Source organism: Lathamus discolor, chromosome 4 (genome assembly GCF_037157495.1).
Source record: "Lathamus discolor isolate bLatDis1 chromosome 4, bLatDis1.hap1, whole genome shotgun sequence".
NCBI classification, from domain to species: domain Eukaryota; kingdom Metazoa; phylum Chordata; class Aves; order Psittaciformes; family Psittacidae; genus Lathamus; species Lathamus discolor.
The window spans coordinates 39878506-39905227 of record NC_088887.1 but is presented as its reverse complement, the minus strand read 5'-3'; the positions used below and the strand labels follow the sequence as shown (position 1 = coordinate 39905227).

Below are 26722 nucleotides of genomic sequence, written 5' to 3'. Positions count from 1 at the left end.
AAAGCCTGCTGCTTACTTAGTACAGAAACAGTTAAAAATGTGAATGAAAGATGATATATAAAATTATAAAGCTTATTTCCAAAATTTAGAATTTTTTTATGGATAAAAGAACACTGACTATAACAATTATGTATTTTTAGCACAAGAAATGTTCAAGCATTAAGAGTTTTTTTCTATTCTGGAAAAATTCTGGTCTGTTCTGTGGAAAGCAGGAGTTTGATAAAAGATAAAGTAATAAGTAGAAGATGCTTTATCAAACCTAAGGGAAATTGCTCTATTATTTAGAAAATCAATTGCTAAGAAATTTTATCTAGTGACAGAATCTTGTGTGAGATGTTTATTAACTATTATTTCTGTGTTAAAGCTGTCATAAGCTACGAACCAGCCGAAGCATATAATATTAGCCCTCTATTGGAATGCTTCCAAATAGACTTCTGAAATGAACTGGACCCGTTTTCAGCTTAGCAATCATAAAATAGCAAGAAGGAAAGCAAAAAAAAAAAAAATAATAATCTTGCAGCCATGTAATTTTGCAACAAAAAGAACTTTGAATGTAAAGAAAAAATGCAGACCATTTGCTCAGTACAGCAATTTATATGGTGAAAGTACTTTTATGAGTTTATTTTAATATGACAAAAATAGTACTAAAACACCAAGGCTACAAAGTTTTGTACTTACAAGTTAAGGAGTTTTAAATTTGAAATAATCCAGTAGCACTATGACAGAGATTTCCAATAGGTACCCAAAGAGTTGTTCTTTTTTCCACACAGGATAAGATTTATTCACTCAGTGGATAGCTTTTGAACACTGCTTTCTGTTTTCAACCAGTCAACATCGTGTCCCCATGGGTTATTTACTTCCCTCTGAACAAATTAACCAAACTGAATAAAGAGTACCTTTCTTTTGGGGGGTTTAAATTATACTTTATCTCTAGTACCTTGACCTAGAAAGGACTATGAGTCCTGAGATCTAATTAATTCACACTTGAATCACCTACATCTAATCCGCTATCCTCTAGCTTCAGGCTGGCTGCTGAACAATCCTGAAAGTGCCAAAAATGCATATGTATCTCAGCTTTCACATTAAAGTTTCCCAGAAGCTGAAAATTCTTCTTTGGGGTACACATATTACTTCCCAGCCTTGCACAGTATGAAGCAGACTTGAATCCACAAAGTAAGCAGCTCCTTAGCTAGGACACCTTATAGTTAGGTTTGTATCAGCTAACATCAGACAGTGAAATCAGCTGTCCTTCAAACTGTGACTGGCTTTTCTTTCCTCCACTCCTCTTTCTAGTACAGCAGCTAAATGATTAGAGAACATGCACAGATCTCTGTGATACAACCAAAACTGTCCCCACTGCAGAGGAAGAAGGAACATGATTTCGTTAAGGTAGTGATTAAAGCAAGCACTGGGCCGGGAAGTGGATGGTAGATAACTGGGCCCTGTCTCTTTTCAAAGGATAACTTCAGATTTCTATGAAGTTATTTTGAAGCACAAAATAAATGAACTGTTTTCTGGGAAAGGAAAAAAAGAGCATACATCATTTCCCAGATTTTGAACCAATAACTTTTCTGTCAGGTTAGAGAGACTGTTCTCTCTTTTTCTCACTCAGTGAAGATGTAATAATTCTAAACATAATGGAAACCATTATAATAGAAGTTAGGGGAATGACAGAACATAGGAGATGTCAATCTGAACATGCCATCCCCATCCCTTTGAAGGCATGGCTATTACCACCCGATATTAATTTGCTGTATGATAAATCCCTTGGAACCTTTTTTACTGAAACTTTCAGCATATATAAAAGAACTGGGGATTTTCCAAAACAGAAGAGAATATTCCTAAATCTTTAAAGCCTTGGAAAAAAAAGGTATACGTTAAATCATAGTACATCTTCAGTATTTCCTGGTGAAGATTCTTGATGGTCACAAGTTTCATTGAAAGCTGACCCTTCTTATTCATAGAAAGTGTTGGTTTTTTTTTTTTCTCAGGGATACAAATCTAGCGAGAAGGCATTGAAGTTTTCTTGTTGTACTAGGCCAAGCTTGCCTTGTGGCTAACAGGTTGAACGCTAGTCAAGGGGAAGAATCAGATTCTGCCTTTAAACCTTTGATTATAGAAGCATTAAGGTAACTACAGCTATTCAACAGGGTTTGGAAAGTTAAATTCAAAGCCAAGAACTTGGTGATAATTCAAAATCATTATTAAATCAAATTTCATGGAACTAATTTAATGCATAAAGTTACACATATGCCAGCATTTTTGAAGGGCCTGACCACACATTTAGTAGTAATAGACTTTTACAAGTAAAAATATGAGCTGCATTAAAAGCTAGTTTCACCAGTAATTATAGCCTTATTCTAGAAGAAAGGTCATGTTGAACAGAAATTTAATCATTAAATGTAAACAGGTTTAATCTGCTAATTCACAGGGATATTTTATATATTTGGGTTCTATACTGTACCTTGAAAGACTCCTCGTTTCCATGGAGACACATTCAAAGTATAAGCAACCTTGTCACCTGGTTGTACCGTGATAACAGGTGCACCACTCACTATTGAAAGATCTGAAAATACCTGGAGAAGAAAATTCATAAAGAGGAAAAATCATCAAAAGCATGTTACATTTGCAAGAACACTATAGACGCAATATCCATTCTACTTGTTTTGAAAAGTAGAATATGAAGTATGCTATTGTTAAGTTGTAATCTTTATGCACATGAAAAAAATACATAGTGTAAGAGTAGTGCTGGTATATACAGATCATATCAAACACAGATTTTGAAGTCCTTGCTCCATGTGAGTAAAAGTATCTTATATAGACCATGGAGCTACTTACATATGCCTAGATTTGCACAGACAGGCTCTTAGTATTTTACATACATTTTCTTTAGAAGTGCAACAAAGAGGCTTAATGGTAATGATCTACCTAAGCAGAGCAAAGCAAAATCTGAAGTGTCATTTTAACACCAATTGCTATACCTCAAATTATAATAAACCATGCTTTTTGATATATTTTTAAATGACATGTATGCAATGGCATACATAGTAACTATATGAACAATGAAAAGACCGATACAATTTTCATATGGTGAATTTTAGATTTTGCAAACAGTAAAGCTGATTGTAGGAATACAGGCTGAGAGTATTTTTGAATTGCATCTTGTTTCTTCAGCACCTGTAGAAGTTTGCTACAGACAGACTCTATGATCACCTGCTCATGTAAGAGACATTAAATTTTGAGGCAGTATCAACCAAAGCTAATGATTATCTGCTTGAGTCACTGATTGTGCAGAAAGCCAACAGGCAGACTGCATGAATGGCTCTGCTTGCACCCGCTCTTCTGTTACCTCTGCCACTGCGTGAAGCAAACAGCCACTGAGTGACAGCGTTTTAAACTGACACTGCAGTTTCTGCGGAGGACATCTGGTAACAGGTCATGATTTTCCACTGAGGTATGCAGTCCTTTTAAAAAATCTTTTCAGGATATCACTGAAGGATATACTGTAGCATGTGGAAATTTCTTATTACCTTAAATAACAAAATTGTATCTGTGCTGTCCAGAGAAATTTTGAAGTGAAACCACAAGTCAAGTCAGAAAAGCTTCCTAATGATTTTTTTTTTCAGCTCATCTATTCATCTATTTTCCATCTCTTTTATAACAGTAAAAGCATTAGGTGCCTGGACCATTTTTTTTGTCCTAAAAGTTAACTTTATGTTTTTAGTAAATAAGTTCTGTTTGTATTTTCTATAGAAAACAAAAATAAAATTCTAAGATTATCTTGTCTTCAATTACAGCAAACCATTGCCTATAATGTTTGTCCTGTCTTGGGTATTTGTGTTAATATAATCATTTGTTCAAGTACTAGTACAACCTAGAACTACTATTCTAAGTAAAGGAATATAAACATGTAAAGCAACAATCTTCCTCTTCCCCAATAAATCTGCATTTCAAGACGAATATTAGAAGTCCGATAGCTGAAAATAATAGGAAAATAGACTAATTGGTAAAAAAATACACACAAAACAAAAACAAATAACCAAAAAACCCAAAAAAAAAACCCAACCAAAACACAAAAAAAAAACCACCCCAAAAACCGAACAACAACACAAAAAAAAAAAAAACAACAGGCCAATAAGAGAATGCTGGAAAGCCTTGTTGAAGACAAAAAATAATAATTGGGGGAAAAAACCCTCTTTAACTATTAACAAAGAGGAAAGGAGGGGCTGTTACACATTGAAGATGAGCAAGTTTCATTTTATATAAGATACACAATAAATTACACATGACCCTACATTTATGGGCTACTCTATTTCAGTTTACAATAAAGTTAGAAAGTCTACAAAAACAAAGGCTATATACCTAAAAACAAGGATAGGAAAACAGAACTGACAGCAAATTCTTAGGGATAGAAATAAGATAAATTAAAACAAGATTTTAAGAAAAAAAGTAGCATAGAAGCAGAAGTAGGGTAAGTGTGATTACTTCAAATAAAGGAAAGTAGGGTAATACAGCTTCTGTTAAAGGCTGGATATATCAGACTAGTTTCTACCAAAAATGTCAAAGTGAAAGGAACACTACATTTAGTCATACAAGAGAAGTTTTGGATACCTTTCCAAAGAGAGTATTGAGTTAACAGAAGCTAAATTATTTTAAAATTGTTAACTTTAAGAAAGTGACTGTATAATCAAACAGGAAAAAACTGACTGCAAGCAAGGGAGCCATGTTACATACATACATACATGGGCACTGCTTCAGTATCCCAGAGTGTTCTTTTTTCTTCCTTGTGTCTAAAATTTGGTCTTCCTGATAATGCTTTGGTTTAACAATGTTTCTACTAGTTCAGTTATAATCACACTTCTCAGTAAATACACATGCTTCTAATTTGCTACACAGCCCAATCCCAGAATTTTTAAGTTCTAAATAGCCTTTTTCATGTCAGTCAGCCTTCTGACACATTTCCCAAGCTCTTCCTAAAGCTATTATTGTCCTCAGCCACAAGCATATCCTACATACTGCTTCATGGCTGCATGCCAAGACGAAATCTGAATGCACATTGCTGTTTCATGTAGTTGTCCCTTCAAGGGCAGAAAGACAACTGTGGTACACTACAAAATGCCCCAAGTGAAAATGATCAGAGAACTGGGACTGCAAGGTAAATTACTGTACACACTCCTCCTCCCATCCTCTCCAGGAAGGACACAAACATTTTCCTTAGTTCTTTAAGTTTTTAGGAAGATTTTAAGAAGACCGTTTAAAGCTATGCAAGCCAAAGAGTTGGAATTCTGTTTTCATAATACACAAAATAGGAAATTCAAATACAAAAATGAGGACATATGAAATTGAAAACTTATTTCTGAATTCAGAAATAAAACATCTATCAGCAGTACTGTATTTAATATTTTGATTATACACATAGTTTCACCGATACTATTTATGCTGTAAAGCAGCTAGTTCTAAGAAAAAACAGATTATGAAACCTGGATATGAAATACAACTGAGTACTGAAGGCTTCCCTTATGAGCTCAAGTTTCAGCTGAAAACCTTAAATCTGAATGCTTATTTTTGTTTTAATTTAAGCATTAATATAACTAAATGCTGAATCAACTAACCTACATTACTATCTAAACATTTGTGCCAAGAGAAACCCATAGTTCTGTTCATGATTTTGCAAAATTTACAAACCCAAATATGAACAAACCCCCATGACTACACACACATTGCTTCTGTATCATTCTTCCTATTGACTTTCCCTGACTGAAAATCCTGAAACTCCAGCTTCTAATACACAACAAAGGCTTGTGCCATCATTGCCACCATGTCCTCACCCTTCTCTTGTTCAACTGATATATATCGAATTGGGTTTCACAATGAAAGATCTTACTAAATACACATCTTTAAGAAATAAGGCCAAAACAATTTTGCCTGTTTTCTAGCTCTAGTGATATATACTTAAGCTTAAAAGGAAACAACTTTAATAAACAGATTTTCACTCTATTGTGTTCTGCTGCTAGGCTCCAGTATAAATAAAAACTAATGGACAGACTAAAGTGTCAGTTTCTGGAGTGAAAATAGAAATAGGCTTAGGATCACGGTAAGATCTGCTGGGTATCAGATATCCCATTGCTTTTGTGAGACAAGAAGATTCTGAATAATAGAGTAGGGTTCTAAAATGTGCCAAAGAAATAGTAATTTCATTATTTTTTCTGGCCATTATAAATCCATGTTAAAAATTATACATAACTGCTGCTGCCTCAGTCTACTATCAACTTTCCTGCTGCAGTCATGAAACTTGAACTGTTTGTAATTTAGGAATGATCAAAGCAAACCCGAAAGACAAAAGCCTTGTCTCAAAGGTATCCCGATAGATAGGAGCAGGCCAAGACTAGTGAAATTGTAGCATTTAGCAATGGTTCTACACTAGAAGAGGGTAAGAACTCGTATGTTGTTGATGCATACAGACTAAATTAACTGGCTGTGTTCTGGGGACAGATGCTCTCATGACAACCATGGCACAGGAAAAAGGATATCTTGTGTTCTATACCCATCTAATACCAAAAAATTAAGCTCCTTTTAGGATGGAATTGTATGAAGGTTGTTACATCCTTGCACTATCACTCAGAAAACAAGAACTGTAGAATAATACAATGAAACCAAATGTAAATTACTATTAAATTTATAAATTTGACCCTGCAGAATTTTTTCTCAAATTAATCCATCTCCAATGATTTAATTTTTAATTGTGGTATTCTCCATTGCTTATACTTCAGGTCATTATATACACACAGCCAGAAAGTATAAATGGAGCAGTTTTATGAAATGTTACGATTTTAAAATAATTTATCTGTCAGAGGTTTGAAAACTCATTCTGCAGACTGTAATATGGCTAACGAATGGAAATGGGATTACTAAAAAATTATAGTAATTTTTTTTTCCCCAGAGTTGAATAACCAAATAAGCATTACTTCAAGAATGGCAAGTGATACTTCACACTAAAGTAGTGAACAGATGTACAGAACTTAATTAAATATATCCGCTGTCTCTTTGCATACAAAGTTAGTAATATGTTCAATATTTCCATTTGAAAATTGTTTCTCAAGTCTGTTAAAAAATATTGACAGACTCTGTTTACTAAAACGTAAACGTTCCTCGGCACTAGGCCAGAACAGGGTCTGTAAGAGTCACTGAACAATCCCACGCTCAGATATATTCAGTGCTATCAAGAATGACATGTTTCAAGTGAAACTCCCATTACTTTCCCTCATCCTTCTTTCAGCGCATAACTTGCATGTTCCTGAGTTATTAGGAATTAATTTAATTCTTGTAATGTCACTACACCAAAATAAAACATCTTTGCATTGCACTGAATATATCCCCCCAAATAATTCCTACCTGTTACCTGCAACCTGCATTTCTACATAATGAAGAGTGCTACATAATCCAGTCATAAACCAGCCAGTCCACCTGACAAGACCACTAACCTATCTGTCAGACAATGTGGAAACAAAAAAGACTGAAATTGGAAGGACAGATAAAATTAGGAAGATTATGGAATATACAGATTTACTTGTGGTTAAAGAATGCAAACTTGATGAAGTTATATGACCTTCAGCAATCAGATTATTGAGTTGCATGGAATTTATTCCCAGGAAATCTCACAAATACTCAACCTTCATGTCATTCTTTCATTGACATTGTAAAAATATAAAATGGTTACATAGAGAACTGAGAGAGGACTGAGACAGAAATGCACTGAAGAACAAGGGATTTCATATTTCTTGATTATGTACTTATTCTATAATACTTTTGGAAATTACGAATAGCTTGTACAACCTAATACACAAAAGGTAATTTAACTGAGGCTTGACATTTCTCTGGAGAGTTTACTTTAATGATGTCTATTTTGAACAGCGCTGAGAAAAACATATTTTATATTTTTACTGCAAAACCAAGGCTTGCAAGAATTAGGTACATTTATAGCTAAAGTTACTATCAAAGGTGTCATTAGTAGCAACCATCAGCACACCAGACAATTATTTATATCTGTCTGACAGAGTTTTATATAAAATCCCCAAAGAAAATACTATAAAAAATTTTGTTATGAGACTGACAGACTGGATTTTCATAGAAATACTTTACATGTCCTACTCTTGTAGGATGATTTGAATCTAATTTTACAGCCACTAAAATCCACTTATGTTGTAGTCACTAAGCTTATATAAATATAAACACCAGAGAAGGATGTATTCTCTGCCTGTGTTATATGTGCACAATTCTTTATGAATTCTGTTGTGACGTTTTTTCAGACCCAGGAGTAAGTTAATCACAAGAAAGACTATTTGTTGTAATATCCCCCAGAACAGCTGTGAAGAACACAGTGGCAGTATTTCCCTGAGGTTTACACATCAATCTGTAGAAAATAGTTCATAAAAACACTCACATTTTTCAAGGGATTTTATGGAAATTGTTTTTTTAATCATAGAAAGCTTTGTAGGCATGGAAAGTGTTTTGCTTGGCATTTTTAAAGGTAGACTGATGGGAGTCATATGCATGACCTCCACTGAATTCCAAAGGCACTTCTCTCCCCAAGTGTTTTTGATACGTATTAATGGTTGCACAGACAACCACACATACAAAAATTGATTCTCCAGACAAGAACACTCCATATATGTTTGAAAAGGGAAAAGGGAAGAGAGCTTTTCAGAGAGAAGAGGGTTTTCTTAATGGAGGAAAGATTTCCCTCCTCCTCCCAGACTTCCATTATAAATAGTCACTTTTTCTGTAGTACTCTTTATTTTGGTTGAGGCTATTAGATAAATATAGTGTATACTGAGAAACAGAGTAGCATATATACAATGCAATTATTTTTTTAATGAAATGAGTTTTTTATTCATTTTATAGTTTAATATATTCAGTTATTAAAATTGAACAGTGAAGCTAAATTTACACCTCAAAGGCAAAACTACCCAAGTATTAATTCAGCTAAATTACTTATCGCTAGGTAGTCATTGTGCAGTAAATTGTTTATGGACAAGCCTGTAAATTATTATGCTCATCAGCTACTGACACATCTTGTACCATTCTAGATACAAGCTGAGCCTTATTACTTCACTAAATTAAATGCTGCTTTTTTTTTTTTCAGAAAGTATCATGTATGTTCCAGTTTGGCTATGAGACGTTAACTTGCATAGCAAATACGCTCCATCAATGGAGGATGTACAGTGCAAATCAACCAACCAATTCAATGATGAAGATATTCATTAGCTAACAAAGTTACAAAAAATCCCACCAAAACCATTTCTCAAACTATTACTTTTTGTATTACCTTTGTTCTGTCTACTCCAAAGCTAACAAGATTTCCTCTACCTAACCATCAATTTAGCTAGAAGACAATATGGTAAAATTTCAAAGATGCTGGATTATAAAGGAGAAGGAGTTGGTCTGTCAGCTACGGCCCCCAAGAGAAACACTTGACAAGGCAAAATCACCATGCAAAAGGCAGCATGGAATGAATAACAAAATTTGTATCAATTCTTTTCCTTGTTGCCCTTTGTACTATACACTTCTGAGTAAATAGAGTTTATTTTGCATTTCTAACAAGGTTGATGGTTACAGTTCCCTCTTAGAGGAGGCTATCCCTTCTCCAAACATCCAGAAAACAGTGATCATGTACTGTTTTTATTAAAACTTAATTTACTAACTAACCGTTTTGGAACTAAAAGTGAGCAAATGATCTTCACTCACTACAATAGCACAAGACTACATGACATCAGATGGGGAGTACTAGAAGCAATTAATATTGCTGAGGACACAGTTTTCAGACACTGGTAGGTTTTACAGTAACGCCTTTTTAAACAATTCCAGCCAACCTTGCTTCAATAACTGTTATACAACAGCTTCCAGGTAAATCCTAGCATAGAGAAAATACATTATTCACACAGATTATTATATGCATACAAGCATGAAATAGCTGGCCCGACTACTTATCTCACAAAAATCCCAGAGCAAAAAGAGCACACACAGTTAGATTGGCAAGCAGTACTTTACAGAGGAAAACATAAAATTAAAGGCAAAATGAACCACCAAAACACCAAGCAGAATAAAGAAAAAGCACCCAAACCCCAGGATTTTGTATTCAGAGAGCACCCTCAAGGAGGTCAAAGTTCAAATACACCCAGCTCACTCTGGAATAGTTAAAACTGGTGTAAGTTAACAATGTTTCTGAAAAATATATACAAATAATAATGTATTCTTTTTGAATTTTGATATTTCAATGTCTTTCACTTTAATTGGCACAAAAAATACTGAGTTTGCACTCAGTGGGAAAGCAGAGGGGATAGCTCTCTTGACAACTTTCAAAAACATTCACTTCTTTCAGAGCTAAAGCTATAAACGTATTAGAAACATAAATGCATTCACATGTAAAAAGCTAAGAATGTTGAAAACAAAAATGTCAAAACTGGTGATGCCCAATTTCCTATTTTGGAATACATTTCCTACTTTGTTTGGCAGGCTTAATAATGAGTCAAAAACTAAGAACATGAAGCTGAACTTTTTTATAACAAAGTTTATCAAATGTAAATCCTCTTGTAATAATGAAAAATTAGAGACTAGCAATAGCTTAAGGAAGTATTTCACACTGCCATGAGTTCTCATTAACCAACAGAAGAGTGCTATTGGTACACACATGACCTCTCTTTATAAAATAAGGTGAGGTTACTCTCTATCAATATCTGTCATTTTCAGTAAATCAGCATTTGGCACTACTGGCTCCAAGGCAGAAACAAAAGGTCACTCATTTCATGAGTCCACACTAGTTAGCTAGTCAGGTTTTACCTCCTAGCAGATGGTATTGCAGCCATAGTACCTAGATGTTATCTATATTTAAATGCCATAATAGAGTCACAAATACAGCTTTTGTTGAGTAAGGTCCAAGATGTTCTTACTCAGGAACCTTCTCTGCAGCTGAGAAAAAAAGCAGAAGTCATCTTATTTGCCCCAATGTACATTCTTTATCTGCTGACGTATGACATAGAGTCCTACACATAGATAAGGAAGGTGAAGAATACTACTGAAATACTTTTACCACGTTCAAATTAAACATTGAGGCAAGATAAATGGTAGAAAAATCCTGCAGTCACAATAATACAACAGTATTTTTAATAAGAGAATGTGTTTGTGTAAATACAGTAATAAACCAATGAAAAATAATAAGGATTATATTTAACAGGAAAAAAAAATCTTCCTGAGCAGAGAAACTAAGAAAACTGTATTTTCTAAGAATTTATCTTATACCCACTGAAGTCACAAATACCTCAGCACCTGATCCAGATCTGCAGTGACCCATTGCCTTTCAATAACTCCAGTGTGTTATTTCCTCTGAAATTTCTTTCCCATCAGGAAACAAACACAGTATTCCCAACTTCCTCCAACATCTGTGAAACAACAACTGGGCAAAAGACACTAACAGTAATTTCTGCAACGACTGACTGTCTACACCATAAGATCATTAGAATCAGTAAGCTCATGCTGCAATCTTTCCCTTAGTAGGATAATATTTTTTGCCCTTTTCCTGTAACATACTAATGTTTTATGAAGATTTCAGGAACCCTGTAATTCTCAAGCCACTTCTGTGATTTCAAACCTGATGGATTTGGCCACTGTTTCAAACCAGTGGAGGAGGAAGGGAGGAAAGACTAGAGAATGAGCAAAGCAAAGCTATGTCTCCTTAGGAGCCAGCCTAAAAAAACAAGAAAACTCTTTCCATGGAACATACAGTAAAATCATACACTATTTCACAGACATCCTGACAGTAAACATATACATATACTGTAAACTATAGTTTTATATATCTCACAGATACATGAATTTTAATATTATATCTGCATTTACAATAATATTTGCTACTGTAAAACATAATTCATAGGTTCTTGGATAGAAAAATAGTTGCAATATTATTGCAAAAATTTACCTTGTATATTAACTTGTGCTTGGTATAATTGGGTACCCATAAAAGTTTTTGAATGACGTTTCTCACTTGGCAATCCATCACAACACAACCCTGTGACAGAGGTTTCTTCCCTATTCCCTTAAGGTTAAAGATGGTTTCAGTGCCAGCTGTGTTATTCCGCAAAACAAGCCTTCCCTGAGATGACAAAGAAAGAAGAAAAGAAAAAAAAAAATCAGTATTATAAAATTCCCCTTTGGCTGCCAAATCAACTCCGTTAGTTCGTTAATCTTAAATCCAGATAATAAAGAATGCTTACAAGAAAGTGTTCCTATTGACTTTTGTAGTTCTTAAGCAAACCCTGCTGTTAAACAGAGAAGAAAACTAAATAAACAAATGTGGTGAGTTTTTTTTTTTAATTGTGAAAATTAAGAATACAAAACTTTTGTATTTCCAGATTTTATACTTCTTGGCTTCTTCCTTGAAGACAAATATCCATGTTCTCATGCGTATTTATCCCTCATATAAAATAGAACTTTGCTCAACCATTTCCATCTGTCCTTGAACTGAAATGTTCTTCATGATTATTTGTCATCAGAGGACTCAAGGTTCTGTGCTTTTAATAGTTTTATAACACTGGTTTCCTAAAGTACATTATATTTGGTTGGAAATGCATGCTAATATGCAGGAAAAAAATTGTACACTGCTCCTTGCTAAAGCTGTCATAGGTTTTGCTCTGCTCATTTTAGTATTTAAAATAGTGATTATTCTGATGGTAAAAGCAGCTGCTAAGCAGTGGCTTAACTTGCAACAGAAATTACTTTATAAAACAAAATAACCACCACATAAATTCACTTGTGATGTATACATGCAATAAGAAATATTCATGATTATTACTTTATTACTTAGGTAATTAAATATAATTTAACATATGTGTTTACATTCAGATTAACACAATATATTTTTATGATCAAAGTTCAGGATCTCTACAGGGTAACTTCCTTCATTAAAATGGAGGGTTTGATAGAAAAGCAAATAAAGGAAGAAATAATAAAGGGTGGCGGGGAAATCCATCATTCCTAATCTTAAACTTTGCAAATTTAGTTCTTTATTTTTTTTACTTCAGCTAGTAGGTAATCTGTCAATTTCTGACTCTCAAGTAGATGCTTAATATTAGCAACTACCTAAGCATTTTCATAAATTGGACACTGATGTAAATTTCATTGACAGAAGCATCCTGTTCAAACATTGAAACTAATTTCCTTCTTACCATTATAACACACTCAGCGATGGGCTTGAACGTGAGAGGATACAAAGCTGTTTCATGCAGACCCACATTTATTAGAGGAGGCCCATAAAACCCTTGTCCTTCCAAAATTGCTTCAAGTTTCCAGTCCTGACTGGACAAGTTACTCTGAAATCAAAGTGAAGAAGTATATTATATTATATTACGCATTTAAAGCTCTTAGCGTGCATTTTAGCTTTTACTTGCAGTCACCAAATCAGAGCACAGTACTCATTCCTTTTTACCTTCTCTTTGAAAGTCTTCCAAGCTCAGCTACCTCAATCTCAGAAACTAAAAAACACCACCTATGGTCATCAGAGCTACCTCATGGCACCTCATGGCAGTGCATGAGACCTGCAGTATTGTATATCTAAGGTTTGATTAATATGTATGATTAATGCTTAATTCTTAGTTGATAAGAGGTAAACTTCCTAGTAGCTGACCACAAATGCCTGTTTGGAATGTGCCCCAGTTTTTCAAAACACTTCCATCACTGTGGTCTTCAATTCTGTAATAACAATGACATCATCTCTGGTAGGGGAAAAAGTAATTAGCTGCTATCCACATCCTGAGGTAAAAAGAAAGATGAAGAAAGACAACAAAAGATTAGATTTGGGGTTTTTTTCTCTTTTTCTTCTTCACAATATCAGGAACAAACTTACCCATTTGAAAACCAGCCTGACCCATTTCAAAACTGACAGGTCATCAGCCTTTGCTAATCTAGTGTTTTAAAAGGTGGGAGAGAGGAACCATAGTTCAAATCTCAGGAAATATTATACCATTTTTATCTCTTGAAGATTCTCTACCTTTTCTCTCATAGCTTAAGCTCTTCTTTTTTTTTTTTTTCTTCTTTTTTTCTTTTAAATCGGAGAAGTTCTCTAAAATTTGAGCATCATTTTCTAAAGGAGGATGATATTCCAGCCTACACTGTATCTTCACTACATGGTCTTACTTCTCATGTGTCAAGGGTTTCATATAAAAAATAGATATGATAAAGCTATATATGACATATTGCCTATACTTGCCATATTTTAAACATTGTATGTAATCTAGTTATTCTATTTTGCTTCTCAATCTCTCGGGGTTTTTTTTCCTTAAAGATGAAATTTATTCCCTAGGTTAAACTAATTTTTCACTTTCAATGTGATAACATTATTAGATTAACAATTCTCAGGACAGAAGTGAAACATTAGAAATAAGCCCATAAAAATAACATAAAACTTTAACAATTGCCATAAACTATTTTTACCATCAAGCTTTATATAATGTCCAATATGAACATTAAGTAATAATACTCCAGTCAGCATTTACATGCATTTGTGCATTTTACAACTGTAAATTTTAACATTACTGATCCAGAGTCTAGTTTTTTAAAATCTTGAATCTTAGTTTAGTTTCCAGTAGCAAAATGAACTTACAATTGGAATATTCTGAATCACTGCTTGGTAAGCTGGAGTTAGAAATTCAAGCTCTGCTTCAGCATTGTCTGTATTCACTACACATTCAATCTCATAAACACGGACATCACAGGAGGACTTCAGAAGAATCTGACAGTGGTAGAAACCGGCATACCGAGGACTGAATTTTATAGGAAGGTCAACTGTATCACTCCTATCTAAAAACAAAACCACAAAATAGGAATGTTGTAAAGCTTTTCAGAAAGACAGAATTCACAAGCAGAATCTAGAGAAAGCACTGCCCTGCAGCAGTACATGCAACAATTTAAAGCAAACAGTAGAATTTTAGGACTGTTAGCATATAAGCAAATTGTTATTTTTTCTTTTAAAAAATGTATATATAAGCACCTAAACAATCTTTTCTATTTGTTTTAGTAGAGCACAGACAGAAGTGCTTTTAAAAGATCTGTTAAGTCCAGTAGAAAAGTTTACTGCATATGAATTTTTGTAAAAAACAAAAAGCATACATGCTTCTGTAGAATCATATGATGGTTTAGGTTGGAAATGACCTTAAGGTCATCTAGTTCCAACCCTGTGTCATGGGCAGAGATGCTTTCCAGTAGACCAGGTTGTTCTAAGCCCCATCCAAGCTTGCCTTGAACACTGCCAGAGCTGGAGCATTCACAGCTTCCTTGGGCAGCTTGTTCCAGCACATCTCCACTCTCACAGTAAATAATTTCTTTCTTATATCTAACCTAAGTCTCCCCTGTTTAAGTTACCCCTTGTCCTATCACTACATTCCTGATGAAGAGTCTCTCTCCAAGATCCCTGTAGGTCCCCTTCAGATATTGCAAGGCTGCTATGAGTTCTCCATGTAACCTTTTCTCCAGGCTGAGCAGCCCCAGTTTTCTCAGTCTGTCTTCATACAGGAAGTGCTCCGGCCCCCTTGTCCTCATGGCCCTCCTCTGGACTTGCTCCAGTTTTAATATAGTAGTTAGTGTAATTTTGTCAAGAATTACCATGAGACACATCAGAGACAATCAAGACCCAGTGTATTTGGCTAATAATAGCCCCGACAATGGCTGTAATTCTGTTTAGTAATACTCATGAGAGCTACTCATTAGAATTATTCTAAGCGCAAATTTGCACTGAAAGTGTGAGCTTCCGAAAAGTCCAAGTTGTAACAGAATCATGGGAATTCCCATTTGGCCAATTCACAGCACATAGGAAAAACTTTCCACAGTAATTTCTAGAGTTAGGAAGAAGTAATACAAATGCTTTTTGCCCGCCTTTAGACATAGCCAGGTCTAACAAGTCTGCGGCTGACTTCCTCCTCTGCTCTTGCTTACAGAAAGGAGCAGACTCTGCCACAGTATTTTAAGCTGATGGGACACATTCTAAAGAAGGAAAGTCACATGGAACATGAGGAACTCCAGTGATTGTAGATTTATAAGTAACAAAGACTGTTTCTTTTCACTGTTTCCAAAGCTTAGAAACTAGTGCCTGAAGTTTGAAAAGATAATGAGGAAGGTCAGAGACATTGTAACAACACAACAGAACCTTACACATTCAACTCCAAATAAATTGCTTCTCCCTGAGGGGAAAGAACCTGACAAATTCTTGTTGAAATTCCCTCCTTCTTTAATGTAGCTTATTTTCTGATGATATTTATGACACTTGGATACAAACTATTCTAGTATATTCGATGTTGACTACTGAATTTTGAAAGTGCAACCTGCAATTCTCTTCATTCTGTTTCACAGAGGCGTTCCTCATGTATTCAGTTCTCACCTCTATGAAAACGAACACCAAACAGAAGCCTTCTTGTTGCCTTAAGTCATCACTGCTTCAGTTTTCTTCACAAAAATAGCTCAAGTGCAAGAGACAAATAATGTAAATGAAATTATTAATCTTCCAACATTACTATCAAAAAGGTTATAGATTGCACCTCAGGTTTAACCCTCTCTAAAATAAATTAGTTCATTTTCTTTTAAAGACAAGATTAACAGCCTGGTAATTTTTATATATATATATATAAATATATTTTTATGTTGGCACTAAGTTATTATCCCCATGGGCTATCTTCCACAAAAGTGACTTCAGTTTGTCAGTTAATCAAGGAATTAAACTGTTCTTTCCATTCTTCAGTTTATTAATATAGTCCCTAATTTTATCTTTCCAGAAGAATAATATTAGGATGTTGAAACAAAATATTTACTTAAAATTTAAAGTACACATTTTAAATACTTGCATTTCAAGATAAAGTAGATGTTTTCAACATATTTTTGAAGACAGACAATACAATGTCCTGGAAGCCCCAGATTATTTCTTCATGAGTTTTACTTTCTTACACTCAATGGAGATCGTAATTCCTAATAAATAGGGTAATCTTTCACCAAATTGGACCCATATTTGAAATGCACACTTTCAAACTGAAATGCCTCCTATAAAAAAAAATTTTAAAAGAAAACCAAGAAAAGTCTTCCTACACATCCCATTCTATATTCGTAATATTGTTTGGCATTACTTTAGTAATTTAAAAGTAATTTAAAAGACATTCATAAACCACTGAAGACCTGTGTAGCACCACAATAAAGAACAACAAACAATTTCTTTGGGGTTTGTTGTTTAATAGGCATCACCCCTCAGTACTTCTGAGGAATACTCATAAGCACTTTGAAAGCAAGCAGGTTACACAGTCACTATGCCAATCGGCAATTGGAATGCAAACAAGTAAAATTTTGCTTAATACTACTTAAGAAACAAAGCAAGCACCTTAGCTTTACTAAAGTCTTCCAATGCATAGCCCCTACTGAAAAGTATTTGACAAATTTTAAATTATTACAGTGAGAAAAATATAGTAGTGTAATAATTTAAAGTCCCTTTATCTAAAATCACAACGAACACAGATCTAAGATCTCTCTAAAACACATGCCCCAATTTACAAATATCAAAAATTTCAAAGATGGCTCTTTATGACAGGGAGAAGGAAGTGGCTGAGACATATCTTCAAAAATATGTTATAGAGGGAAAAGAAGGAAAATTGAGCAAAATTTCCTAAAGAGAAAAGAGGGCAGAACTAATAAAAAGAGTGCACTGAATGCATAATACCTATGGAGAAAATAAAAACCAATGTTTTATACCACTTACTGCGAAATAGTAAGTTAATGCAAAATTAGTAATGAAGGCTTGATCCAAAAAAGATATCACAAGAGCCAGCTACAGATTTCTGTAGTACATGATAATACACATTCCTTTCTTTTGCAATATAGAATTCTCTAAAGAAAGAAGGTTTTGTTGTTTGGTTGTTTTGGGTTTTTTTTTTTTTTTAAAGAAAGAAGAGAAAAAAAAAAAAAAGCCAATTATCAACAAAGTGTCAAATTGCTAACAATCTATCTTGACAGCTATGTCTAGAAACCTTTTTCATCCATTCATAGAGGGGCCTCTTTTTTGAAGGCTCTTTTCAGATATTTTTTACAAGTTTAAGAGCAGGCAGCAAGCAGTGTCAAATCCTGTAGTAAAAGGCAGCAGAATTCCGATAATAGCTTTTGATTCTGAATCTAAATTAGATAGCAAGGTGGAACATTTTTTCATTGAAAGTGCATTTTGGACTGTTGTTTCTTCTCAGATAATTTTAATGTCAAAATAGAACAACCTAGTCATAAAAAAAAATATATATATATATAAAAAAAAAAGGTTTTTTCCTACCTAGGTTCTTTATAAACTAGGAGAGAAAATAAACCATATGGCATGACTAAAAGCATTCTAGGTGCATGTTTGCCTTAGAAAATTTTAACAATGTACATGCTTATAATGTACAGCAATTGTATATCAAGACATACTTAGGTGCATAACCATCTGAAAATTAAAACCTGCCCATTATTCTTAAGAACTGCACAAATTTATCATTCCTGATGTAACATGTATATTTATCATGACATGGCAATAGCAGTTGGCATTTGGCTTTTATTACAATGTATAATATAAAGTATTTATAAGCTGGTACTGACATGCTAGCACATTTTTTGCATATCAATTCCTATCAGTCATTTCTTCCCATACATTTTCTTTCCTTTAAAATAATTTTAGTCCAAGGGTATTGCTATCAGGTTTCTATCAACAGTATGATCAGAAATGTAAAGTCTTTTTGAGTCAGAAGACTGCAAACAAAATAGCAGCCTGAAAAAAAACTAAGTAAATAGGATGCCCTTCATACAAAGGATTTACACCCTGTAGTATCCATGAACTGTCACACAGAAATATGTGAGACTCTCTGTCTCAGGAATTTGTATACCAGAATGCTGTAATTTTACATATTGGCAGTGATAGATCTTGTATTATTTAGGCAATTGATCAAATATATCCATAGAATGTTTCCCTTTCTATAGCAGGGAAGAGCCTATGTATGCCTGAACTTTAGAGTAAATAATTTATGAGTAGTCTAGAAATGTGATAACTAACTCCCATCTTCCAAATTTTTCTCTTTTCCCTAATAATTAAAATTATTTTTACTTTTGATTTTTTCAGTTTTTAATTATTTCAACTTGATGTCTAAATAGCACAGTTCTATTTAATTTTGTGCAATTTTAGCTTGTATTTTATTCTTCTTCCCCTCTTTGTGTAATTTGACTGCATCAAATGTTTATTTCACTTTTAATACCAAATGACATATTATTGGACATTCAACTTAACATTAGAATTTCAGAAAAAAATTCTTATGTTAATATGTAGCCTGACAGAACAAAAGAGTGTATCTTAGCTTTCTTTTTTATAAGACTAAGTGGTAGAAAGATTGTCGTCTCGAATTTGTGTCAGCATTTAATAAACCTGTCACTTTATAGGTATCAAATTCTTTCATTATAAATCTCTATGTTATGTAGAAAGTGCTATGCTTTCTGCACAGTGCCCTTTAATAGCCCGAAATATTCTTCCATTTGAAGCACTCACTGGTAACCTGAACAGGACCTCTTTCAGTCAGAGATCACTGAGAGATAAGATATTTCAGCATTCAAGACCTTGAAATAATTACTATAGCACTTTCCTGAACCCTTCCTCATTTGCAACCTCCTTTCTGAAGAAAGGAAACCAGAACCAGATGTGTTGTTCCAGTAATACTCTCCCTTCCATACAACGGTAATAGCATTTTTCAATACCTACACTGAATTTTTCCAGATATGCATTTAAGGATTCTCATTCTTCAAACTTTAAAAAAAAAAAAATCCTTAATGAAAGAGGGAGAGGGAACTGAAGTCAGAAAAACAAAGAGTGGGGGTGGAAGGCTGAAAGCTTTAGTTCACACTGTGAGATAAGTATTCTGCTACTTTTCAGATTTCTCAAACATTTTCAGAAACATCACTTTGCAAAACAAAACCTTTCCTCCCCTTTCAACCTACGTTTCTTCATCTTTGATACACAACGGAATTTAGTATAAAATCCATGTTGTTCAAATAAACCCAGCTGCTGAGCAAGTTGTTCTGCTTAGCTAAAACTTACTAATCTTTCATTAATGGGCAAATAGGAGAGATTTTTGGTTTGGCTTTCACATTTTTATTCCAAAATCCATAGCCATTTCCTTCCATCCCCACCATAATCAGTGTTGTGCAGATACGCATGCGCAGCAAATATACAGCAGATAAACTGACTTGTCAAACATGCTCCTTACTTGCAGGAAGAGCATGTTCCTTTATACAGATGCAGTTCTATAAAATAAGACTGCATGGCAGGAAATCTTTAGACAAAACTATAAAAAAAAAGAATTATCAAGATTATAAATCTATACATATGCATTACAAAGCCAGTGACACTGGCAACTAAATTAAAACATTTTAAAGCATGTGTCTTTACAAAACAACAGCAGAAAACAGGGGAAGTTCAGATTCATATAAGGAAGATGTTCATTACTGTGAGGATGGTGAGGCACTGCAACAGGTTGCTCAAAGTGGCAAATGCTCAGTCCCTGGTAGTGTTCAAGGTCAAGTTGGACAGACCCGTGGGTGACATGTCTAGTGTGAGGCATCCCTGCCCATGGCAGGGGGGCTGGAACTAGATGATCTTAAGGTCCTTCCCAACTCACCATTCTATGATTATGTGTACTTATTTTTAAATTACACAGAATGTCAGAGTTTACTGATGAAAATCTAAATTACAGATGAGCACCCTGACCCCTAAAGCTTCACTTGTGCAGTAAGCTTGAAGTCTTTGCTGTCTATACACATGTCCTTCTTCCAGGCAGACTCCGAGTTTCAGGGAATTTTCTGAATTTCAATTCTGACCAGAGTATGAAGTAAAGGATACTCTGATGTATTTACTGAGGATTAATATCCTTCTTCAGCACAGCAGTAAGCCTATTCATGCACCAGCACAAGACAGAGGCCTTCAAAAAGTTTTTCACTACACAAAAAACCCATAGGAAATACAATTACTCTCTGCTGAAATTATTGAGGCAGGCATTAAACACTAAAGAAACATATTCAGTCTGATATTTAAATCCCTCTCACTTTTGCAGGACCAAACCAACTTTCTACTAATACATACACGCAGAAATAGTCATTCGATAGATATAGCTGGAATGAAAAATTAAGATGAAGACCAATACCATCATTTCTTAGAGCCACATATTGAAACAGAATAATATTTTAAATATATCCTTTGTATGAATGAAGAGTAAAAGAAATTATAATCCCATTTGTGCTTAACTATCCTGGATGAATAAGACCATCAAATGTAATTAAATTTTTATTACTATACTATTCCTAGAACTGAACTCTGAAAGTTGACATGATAAGGAGCTAGAATAAAACTTTGAAATACAAACAGTAACATGAAAAGCTAACAAATTTTTTGTTATTGGACAGTGACCATGTAATTTTGCTTTAAAAGATTAACACTTTATTCAGAAAAGAAAACAACTAAGGTGCAGGAAAATTTATACAGCATGTGGACCATGGAATACAAAGAAGAAACCACAAAATTACTGATAATGCTTTAGTCAAGAATAAGCTTAAAGCCCCAGGAAATTGTTCTGGAGGAACTGATAAATAAATAAAAGATAAAAAAGAGAGAGAAAAAAAAAAAAGATTTCCTTGATTAAACCCAATGCTGAGCAAGTAGCAAGTATATGAGATAAAATTTAAAAGTCATAGAAAGAAGGAGATAAGGTTGACCACAGGTCATGAAAAAACATTAATATAAATTTTAAAACATAGCACGTAATTACCAAGAAAATATACATAGTAATTAGAAAATATTACTGACATGAATATGTACATGTATAGATGATACAGTGTAGGTAAACATTTTTAATTAGCTGTCTGATGTGGCTGTATAAAACATAAAAGGAAAACACTGAAAAATATTTTTCATCTCCAACAGCTAGAGTGATGTATGTCAAATAATGATTTCAAATTTAATTCTTGTTAGCTGTTCTGCACTTCATTTGTTGGAAAGCATGGCAATGAGAACATTGCATCACATATTTCTAACTATAGACTATAACTTAGTCTACATAGGAAAAATACTGAGATTAGATCAACATTATGGAGTTATTCATAGGTAACATTTTCATAAATTAACACAGAATCAAAAACTTTCAAGTTTGGGGTGCCATGCTGCTGCCAAAGATGTAGGTTTTGGCACAGTATAAAAAACACACCCTCTCTGCTAATGAATGAGAATAATATATATCTTTAGGTATCATAATAGGGTCTGGTATTTCTTTTTTAAATTGCCAGTAAAGGTCAGATTAAATTCAATTGTCATGCCAATGCAGGTATTTAGTGGGCTCATTTAAATGAAATTATGTTATATATAAGGCAGTGACCAAATAGAATGTATTTATATTGTACAATCTACATACTGTTCATTATTCCTGATAGAAACAAACTTTATATCCTGTTAAGTTAGACAGGACATAAATACTAAAAGTAATAAAACTCCTCCTATCCTAGAAGCATAGAATATGAAAAAATAACTTCCCATTCCAACATTAACAGGTACAATATATGCAAACATCTGATCATAACACAACTAGATCTTTTTATTTCCACATTTAACCTAGCCCATATTCTTATAAATAGAAAACAAAAAGGGATTCCAGCAAAAAAAATATATAGGTTGAGAGTACCTTAACCCACTTGATTATGTCAAATTCTGTTCTATATCAAAGGGCACCCATGCACTGTGACACTTTATGTTATGTTGCTGAAAAACTTATCACAACCCTTCTTAATTTTCCCTGATTTCATTAGAAGTTGAAGCTTTCTTGAGAAAGAAAGGCAAGCAGAATAGAAAAGACAAGTTTGACAAGAACAAAATATAGGAGCAGGCATACCTTATTATAGCTGTATAGTAGAAAGTAAAACTTTCACCCTAGGTTATAGGGTTCAAAAGAAGTGTGGCCAGAAGGTTGAGGGAGGTGATTCTCCCCAGCTCTCCTGAGGCCCCATCTGGAGTACTGTGTTCAGCTCTGCGGCCCCCAACATAAGGGGGACATGGACCAGAGTCCAGAGAAGAACCACAAAGATGATCAGAGGGCTGGAGCACCTCTTCTGTGAAGACAGGCTGAGGGAGTTGGGCTTATTCACCCTGGACAAAAGAAGGCTCAGAAGGGACCTTAAGAGCAGGCTTCCAGCACCTAAAAGAGGCCTAAAGGAAACCTGGAGAGGGACTTTTCACAAGGGCAGGTAGTGACAAGACAAAGGGGAATGGTTTTAAAGTGAAAGAGGGTAGATTCAGATATTAGGAACAAATCCTATATTGTGAGGGTGGTGAGCCACTGGAACAGGTTGTCCGGAGAAGTGGATGCCCCATCCCTGGAAGTGTTAAGGGCCAGGTTGGATGGGGCTTTGAGCAACCTGATTTAATGGAAGGTATCCCTGCCTACAGCAGCACAGTTGGAACTCTGTGATATTTAAGGTTCCTTCCAACCCAAACTATTCTATGATCTATGATTTTACAGTTTAATATTGACAGGTTTATGGGCCTTTTAATTTGCACTGGCAGCCAGTCCTTGTGTTTGTAGTTTCACTCAACACACCACAATATCTCCATTAACTTTAATGTTATATCTTACTTTTTCATTAACCACAAAAGGAATGACTCTCTGACTTGTAAGGGCTTACAGAAAGGCGTGGGAGGAAGACAGGAAAACAAAGGGATAGAATCCATTAGCTAAAACCAAGTGTGACTTGTACTGGTTTTGTTTGGAAACACACACATTTAGAGACAGATGAGCCTAAACAGTCAAAGAATTTCTGTGTATGCTTTATCTGAGGAAAGCAGCCACTTGTTATTCTGGTGAAGCATAATCTGGTTTTGGATGCTACTTCTCTGTTGCTTATTTTAATAAGCCATTATTTTAATACCACTTCACATTTTAGCCTTTACAATCTTTAATACCACACCAATAAGAAAAGGGCAATTTATTTCAATGTTAATTATACCTAACAAAAGTTTCTAAATGCTCAATCCGCTATGCTCTGGTTTATAACGTACTAAAGTTTTACTGGCAATTACCTTTCTCCAGAGCTACATAGAGGGACTGAATTATCTCCCAGGCTACTTCTGATGATCCAGACACCCTAAAACTCTAAAGGATCCTATTTGAGACAATGGTGAACAATCACTGTGCTACCTGATGAGGTAATCTTACATACCAAAATATTTATGTAGCAAAGAATTACAGAATACATTCTGCATATTATCAAGACCTTTAAGATTATGGGAGTATTTCAAGGTGTAGTTCAATGCACAGATGAGATCAAAGGGTCCCTAACAATCTCAGTATGAAACAAGGCTGGGCTGAGGATTAGACTGAGTCCTTAGTCATTCTGCTAAATGCAGACTTACTAGATGATCTCCTTCCACATGCAGCAATTGCAGAGATTGTGTCATATAACACTGATACACTATAAGGGCTGTGCTTGAACTGCTTGGCAGGCACGCAGCCTCACAATGCTATGGGGCAGTATGCGTCCAACGCCCTCCCCTGTCCCACTGCCAGAGTGCCCGGTGCTGCCACCAGGACAGAGCTGGCAGCCTGAGGGCATCCGAGAGGAAGCCCTTGGGGCAGCAGGGGAATTCTGGGGAGGGGGGAGCGGGATGATGGGGGGAACCCCTGAAGCTGCATGAAGCTGCGGGAGGTTGTGTGCTGCAGTTCCAGCTCCTGGAAGGGCCACGCTCAAAGCTCATCTCGGATGGATGGAAATCCTGCTTCAGTCATCGGGGAGCTCGCCATCCTTATCTCCTGGACACCGGAAAATTGCTTTGTCCTATCACTACAGTACCTAGTGAAGAGTCCCTCCCCAGCATCCTTATAGGACCCCTTCAGACAATGGAAGGCTGCTATGAGGTCTCCACACAGCCTTCTCTTCTACAGGCTGAACAGCCCCAACTTTCTCAGCCTATCTTCATACGAGAGGTGCTCCAGTCCCCTGATCGTCCTCGTGGCCCTCCTCTGGACTTGCATGACTTTCAAATGTGATGGCCAGTGGCTTACCAACTTAATTTGCCAGCTCCTTCAGGACCTGAGGATGGATTTCATCCAGTCCCATGGACTTGTGCACATTCAGGTTCTTAAGATGGTCTTGAACAATATCCTCTCTTAAATGATACATCACTGAGGATTTTAAAACTATTCTAGAGAACTGAGTCACTTAATTGTGTTTCATGAGCATTCACGGAAAACCTGCTAGGCCCAGACAGTTTAAACCAAATTGGGATCAAAACACTTTGTTGAGCTTTCGAGAACGTGGAATTAGGCAGCAGTCAGTGAAGGGTTGTATTCAAATAGTAATACAAGAGGTAAACCCCAAGACTAGACACACGAATGTTAGCAAACTATTCCACAGAACTGAGTCACTGTCCTGGGTTCAGCAGTAGCAGTCATTTTTCTCCTTCTTAGCAGCTGGTGCAGTGCTGTGGTTTTGACTTTCAGCGTGGGAACAGCACTGATTACATCAATGTTTTTAGTTGCTGCTCAGTAATGTTTACTCTGACCAAAGACTTTCTGTGTCCCAGGCTCTGCCAGGGAGGAAGGGAAGCCCGGAGGAAGCAGAGGCAGGACACCTGACCCAAACTAGCCAAAGAGGTATTCCATACCACAGCACATCATGGTCAGTGTATAAACTGGGGGCAGTTACCCGGAAGGCCCAGATCACTGATTGGGTCAGGCTGGGTATCAGCTGGAGGCTGGTAAGCGGTTGTATTCTCTTCCCTTGTTATTTCTCTTACCATTATTATTCTTGGTGGCAGCAGTAGTGGTTTGTGTTATACCTTAGTTACTGGACTGTTCTTATCTCAACCCGTGGGAGTTACATTCTTTCGACTCTCCTCCCCATCCCTCCAGGAGCTGGGGGACGAAGGGGGGGAGTGAGCGAGCAGCTGCGTGGTTCTGGGTTTAAGGCTGTGCTTAAACCATGCACAAAACCAGACTCTTAACTAGCATGCAAACTCTGTTCCCCATATACTACTTTTGGTTACACTAAAATACATAGTTTATAAATATCTAGCACTTCCAAGTAACTATTCTTTCACAAAATCTGGGTCATTGCTACCTCCACCTAGACTTTATATAATCTTCCATATTACTAATGGAAAGTACTTGACGCTGTCCAGCAAGTACTGGTTCCTGAGGGCACACTTTCTGATGACTCTGTGGTAACAAATTATCAAAATTTGCTAACTTTTCAATACAGCCAATGCATCGTTTTATTTCTGTAAGAGTATATGGTTTGGGTTTGAATCAAGATCTCATATCAGAAGTAAACATGTTGTGTTCTTTTTCTGTATTAAGATCTGAAATACTGCCAAAAATGTAATAAGGTTATTTAACAAGATCTATTTTATAGGAAAATGTGTTGAATGGCATTGATTTTTGTCTTCTAATTCCCTTTTGGTAGAGTTCTTAAAATATTGGCTAGACAATTTTCCTGCTACTGCAGACTAAAATTCTGATCCAGGGATTGATTTTAGTTAGCTTGCTTCCACCTTTGTTTTTCTTCATAAATCTAAGCACTCTGTCATTTTTTCAGAGAAGCAGCTATTCCTTCCCTAAGTAAAGCTTCCACCATGGTTAAAATACTGCTTTTTCTTCAG

General features: G+C 35.3%; 1 protein-coding gene across 1 annotated transcript in view; it reads right to left on the bottom strand.

Annotated features, from left to right (window-relative positions):
* Nucleotides 1-26722, bottom strand: part of CFAP47 (cilia and flagella associated protein 47) — a 302627-nt gene that overhangs the window by 126425 nt on the left and 149480 nt on the right. Inside the window, exons 46-49 of the mRNA XM_065677208.1 lie at nucleotides 14651-14847; nucleotides 13218-13361; nucleotides 11972-12145; nucleotides 2465-2576 (exon numbers count right to left, since the gene is read on the bottom strand). Coding sequence (XP_065533280.1) covers nucleotides 2465-2576; nucleotides 11972-12145; nucleotides 13218-13361; nucleotides 14651-14847 — 627 coding nt within the window. The remainder of the gene's footprint in view (nucleotides 1-2464; nucleotides 2577-11971; nucleotides 12146-13217; nucleotides 13362-14650; nucleotides 14848-26722) is intronic.